The 5,430-nt window shown below is 36.8% G+C and overlaps 1 protein-coding gene across 1 annotated transcript; it reads left to right on the top strand.

Moving 5' to 3' along the window:
- Positions 1-1,651: 1,651 nt before the first annotated feature.
- On the top strand, positions 1,652-3,361 carry bet1 (Bet1 golgi vesicular membrane trafficking protein). The gene is made up of 4 exons (XM_051671143.1): positions 1,652-1,825; positions 2,152-2,261; positions 2,397-2,453; positions 2,818-3,361. The coding sequence occupies exons 1-4, from the start codon at positions 1,807-1,809 to the stop codon at positions 2,971-2,973; spliced, it is 342 nt and encodes a 113-aa protein (XP_051527103.1). The 5' UTR covers positions 1,652-1,806; the 3' UTR covers positions 2,974-3,361.
- The last annotated feature ends 2,069 nt before the right edge of the window (positions 3,362-5,430 follow it).

Genomic DNA, 5,430 nt, shown 5'->3' with positions numbered 1-5,430 from the left:
GTCTAGAAAAGCAATTCTCTTGCCCAAGAGTTTACACACAGTTCAGTAAGTCCAAATGTTAAAATTAATGAGGATTTAGAAAAATACAAAGGATGTAAAAATCATGGTACGGCTAGGAACACAAATTCAGAGGTAATTCCAAAATGTTCACCCATGGACAATTTGCATTTTAATTAGTTGTCAATAAGAATTAATTCCTCCACATTCTTCCAAGTCTTAATCACTGTGGAATTAAGACATATACTGCAGTTTCATCATGTTGACATGTGTGATATGTTATAATTCTTCAAGCATTTTTTGGGAATAGTAAAATGTAACTAAACCGACATAAGATGAGAAAATTTACCAATCTAGCCTTCTTTGCACATTCACAAACTTAAGCGACCACCATATTATAAGTTTATTTTCTACTTTTTATGTGTAAGCTTTGTGTAGATGTGTTGACCTGAGAAGATGTGTCTCTAATGGGTAATTGACAGTGTCCGGCAGTATGATATGCTATATTTAAAGCTATTTTTGTATTTCTTGCATAATTATTAAACATGTTATTTTATGGCCTGAAATTAATGTAGAGACTACATATTTGCACTTTAAAAACAAATAATTTGTAACACTGCAGGGCTATTTCAGTAAACTGCAATAAAGCTAAAATGTGATTGAAAATTGTGAAAAAAAAGAGAAGAAATTGTGACCAAAATGTAGACTTTCCCTTATCCGTTCACATAAATATTAAAGGGATAGTTCACCCAAAAAATGAAAATTCTCTTATCATTTGCTCACCCTCATGCCAGATGTGTATGAGTTTCTTTCTTCTGCTGAACACAAAGATTTCTAGAAGAATATTTCAGCTCTGTAGGTCCATACAGTGCAAGTGAATGAGTATCAATATTTTGAAGCTCCAAAAGCACATAAATGCAGCATGAAAGTTATCCATACAACTCCAGTACTTACATCTATGTCTTCAGAAGCGATATGATAGGTGTGGGTGAGAGAAAGATCAATATTTAAGTCCATTTTTACTTTAAATTCTCCTCCCTGCCCAGTAGGAGGCAATATGCACGGAGAATGCAAATTGCTACAAACAAAAGCAGATGAATGTGGAAGTGAAAGTGGAAATTGATAGTAAAAAAGGACTCAAATATTGATATCGCTTCTGAAGATATATATTTAAACACCAGAGTCTTATAGACTAATTTTATGCTGCCTTTATGTGCTTTTTGGAGCTTCAAAGTTTTGGTCACTATTCACTTGTATTGTATGGACCTACAGAGCTGAGATATTCTTCTAAAAATCTTCGTTTGTTTTCAGCAGAATAAATAAAATCATACACATCTGGGATGGCATGAGGGTGAGTAAATTATGAGAATTTTCATTTTTAGGTGAACCATCCCTTTAACACAGTATCTTGATGCTATGTCAACTGCCCTACACTACTCTGTCCGTTATTTCTAGTGCAGCATATGACATATAAGAAAATGAGGGACAAATATATGACAAACTAAAAAGGCAACACAACAGGAGTTTTAAAAAGGAACAATTTAACATCAGAGCTGTAACAGGCCGTTCGTTGGTTGGTTTTCAGGCATTCTCACTGCAAAAACTTCACTACCCAGAAACCCTTCTAACTTCACTTATGACATAATCCTCCGCGGCTTCCGTAGGATGTCGTGGCTCTTGTGGAGTACGAAGGCGAAAGTACAGCGACTCTAAATTGAAGGATAAGCAGACAGACATTTGTTTTATTACGCTTAAATTGCGGTGGTCGTATATCCTAACCATATTGTTAAAAAGTTTCCTGGGTTGATAATGAGGCGTGCAGGTTTGGGTAAGCTTATCTCCACGTTAATATGTCTGAAAAAGCTAAAGCTAAGCTAATTTTTTTCAAATCAAGATTACTCAGCAGCTCGTCACAATTAGCCGATATTAGACTTTACATTCGATGACCAAATCCTGCGTTATGACATGAGGAAATTCTAGATAAATCTGTTTGTAAAATACGAGGCTCAATCCAAAACACTGACTCTACCTGTGTGACAACGGTCAATAATAATAATAAGATAGAAGATCAGGTTCTAGAAGTATATAGAGACATTTAAGTTAGACTGTCGTGTATGAATGGTGTAAATAGTGTTGTTTATTGTATTTCTATAGGTGAGGGGGGCCCTCAAGGGAATTACGTTGCAAGCGGATACAGCGTGTACGAGGAGGAGAATGAACATCTGCAGGAGGGACTGAGAGCTAAAGTACACGCACTCAAACATGTGAGTGAGGCTTGACATTAAAGACTTGTTTTCTCAATGTTCCTTAAGTACACAAACAAGTTTTAACCAAGTTTGTTCCAAAAAGTTTTCAAAATTCCAAAAGTATTTATTGGCTATTTTATATTTCTTTTACAGCTATCAATTGACATCGGAAATGAAGTCAAGAACCAGAATAAAATGTTGGGAGAAATGGTAAGTGATTAGAAATGAAGGTGGGGAGAATCTAACTATTAAAGGTGATACTCGTAGGTTGATTTCCCCCCAAAATTGTAAACACTATGGCTCTATAACGCTATCAAAACATTGCTCTGATTATTTGAGCATCCCGACCAGCCTGGCACAGCAACATTCTCACATTAGGCTCAACTAATGATGTGTATTTGGGGTGGTACTGTTTTTTAGACCAATGGAAGACAGGAGGAGTGTTCAGGAAACCAATGTTTATTTTTGCAATTCCTTATGGTGATGCTAGCAGCGCAGACATGACACACTTAAGTCTTCTAATTAAAATACTCACCTGAATAGCTTTAACATCTCATGTTTGTGTCCCCTCAAGGACTCAGACTTTGACTCAACTGGAGGTCTTTTGGGAGCCACCATGGGTAGATTGAAGCTCCTTGCCAGAGGAAGCCAAACCAAGGTGTATTGCTACATGCTGCTCTTTGCCCTGTTTGTTTTTGTTGTCCTGTACTGGGTGATTAAACTGAGGTGATCTCAGAACTGATGAGATACAGGACCTTGAGGATCTTTCTTCCTTACGTGCCATGCTCATTTGGGCCGGAGGATGAGAATCTTTTGCAGTGATGACGACTGAGATAATTAAGGAGTGTGAGGGTGCTTTCCATTGGACAATAGACAGAACTATTGAGAGACAATACGCAATATGGCATAAACCTGTCCTAACCCACCAAAATTAGTGACACCCTATTGTAAGGATAATACAAAGGTAACTTGACGAATACTGTTGAAGAAAATGGCATAATTGATATTCTGCATCCCTTCTCATTTTATTTAGTTATAATGGCCTGTGTTTAATGGGGTTACTTACCTACAAGTTTGTGCTCATACAGTTTTAATAAATTAAAAGGCTATTTCAACCATTATTATCACAGAAGCATTTTGAAACCATTTTTAATTTTAACAGAAGTTGAATAGTGTATACTGTCCAACACTGACCTAATCAGCCCCTATGTTATTGCAGATTTTATTATTTCTATGCAGTCTTCACAACATTAGCATCTCTAAAAAAAAAAGTTGCCACAAAAATTGTGCTGTGTTTAAAGGCCTGAACTTAAGACTGTGAAAACCACGCTGAGATATTGTATATGAGCTTATGCACAAATAATATACTGTATAATAATCTGAAATCACCCCAGAATCCTATACAGTGGCAAGAAAAAGTATGTGAACACTTTCTGGTTTTCTGCATTAATTGGTCATAAAATGTGATCTCATCTTCATCAAAGTCACAAGCATAGACAAACAACAATGTGCTTAAGCTAACAACACAAACAATTATAATTGCTCATGTCTTTGTTAAACACATCCCATTAAACATTCACAGTGCTGTGGAAAAAGTAAGTGAACCCTTGGATTTATAACTGGTCGGTCCTCCTTTGGCAGCAATAACCTCAACCAAGCGTTTCCGGTAGCTGCGGATTAGACCTGCACAACATACACAATTAATTTTAGACCATTCTTCCTTACAGAACTGCCTCAGCTCAGCCATATTCTTAGGATGTCTGGTGTGAATAGCTCTCTTGAGGTCATTCCCCAGTATCTCTATTGGATTAAGGTCTGGGCTCTGACTGTGCCTCTACAAAAGGTGGTAGACATTCTTTAGTGGATTTACTTCAATATTTAGGGTCATTGTCCTGCTGCATCACCCAACGTCTACTGAGCTTCCACCCTGACATTATCCTGTAGGATATCTTGATAAACTTGGAATTAATTGTTCTCTCTATGATGGCAAGCGGTCCAGGCCCCAAAGCAGTAAAGCAGCACCAAATCATGATGCTCCACTGTACTTCACCGTTGGGTTGCGGCGCCCTATTTAAGCCATACGTAGTGCTGCGTGTTCTTCCCAAACAATTCAACCTTAGTTTCATCAGTCCACAAAACATTCTCCTAGTAGCTTTGTAGTGTCAAGGTGTTCTTTGGCAAACTTAAGGTGCACAGCAATGTTTTTGTTGCAAAGCAGCTGCTTCCTTCGTGGTGTCCAGCCATGGATACCTTGCCTGTTTAATGTTTTCCATATAGCAGAATCATGAACAGAGATGTTAACCAGTTCCAGTGATTCCTTCAAGTCTTTAGCTGTTACTCTATGGTCCTTTTTTACCTCATTGAGCATTCTGCAGTGTGCCCTTTGAGTCATCTTGGCTGGATGGCCACTTCTAGGGAGAATAGCCACAGTACTAAATCGTATACATTCATAGACAATGTGTCTAACGGTGGACAGATGAATATCTAAGCTCTTCAAAATAACCTTTTCCAGCTTTATTCTTGATTGTAGGTCTTCAAAGCACGTCAGTAGATGCTTCTGAATAGCAAACTCAAAATGTTTGAGTGCTTTTTATCAGTCAAAGTAGCTCTAACCTACACCTCCAATCTCATTTCATTAATTGGATGCCAGGTTTGCCAACTCCTGACACTAATTAGCTTTTGTTTGTCATTAGCTTAGGGGTTCACATTCTTTTTCCCTATACTGTGAATGTTTGATGTATTCAATATGTACAAGAGCAATACAATAATTTGTGTTATTAGTGAAATCAGATTGTTTGTTCATTATTGTAACTGAGATGATCAAACCAGATTTTAAGACAATTTTTTACATTAATGCAGGTAATTCCAAAGTTCACATACTTGTTGTTGTCACTGTATATTTCAGATATGTATTACATAATTTTTAGATGTTCTTGTTCAAGCCCTTTTGCTTTCTATGGTTAACATAATGCATGGTTTCATTTTTAGAGACTAATTTGTACATACATGTACATTTGTGAGAGAATATTTACATTAACATTTCCTTCCATTGCCAAAAGCTTGTCCTGTTTTCATTAACTTACTAAATTAGGATCACAATGAGGGTGGAAAATGATAATGTTTCACAAATATATGACTGTTTTTTGTGTTTAACTTTACTAAACCTCAAGGAACATGTAAAAAAAGG

The sequence above is a fragment of the Myxocyprinus asiaticus genome, chromosome 34, assembly GCF_019703515.2.
Source record: "Myxocyprinus asiaticus isolate MX2 ecotype Aquarium Trade chromosome 34, UBuf_Myxa_2, whole genome shotgun sequence".
In the NCBI taxonomy this organism is placed as follows: Eukaryota; Metazoa; Chordata; class Actinopteri; order Cypriniformes; family Catostomidae; genus Myxocyprinus; species Myxocyprinus asiaticus.
This window is presented reverse-complemented; position numbering and strand designations above follow the sequence as displayed.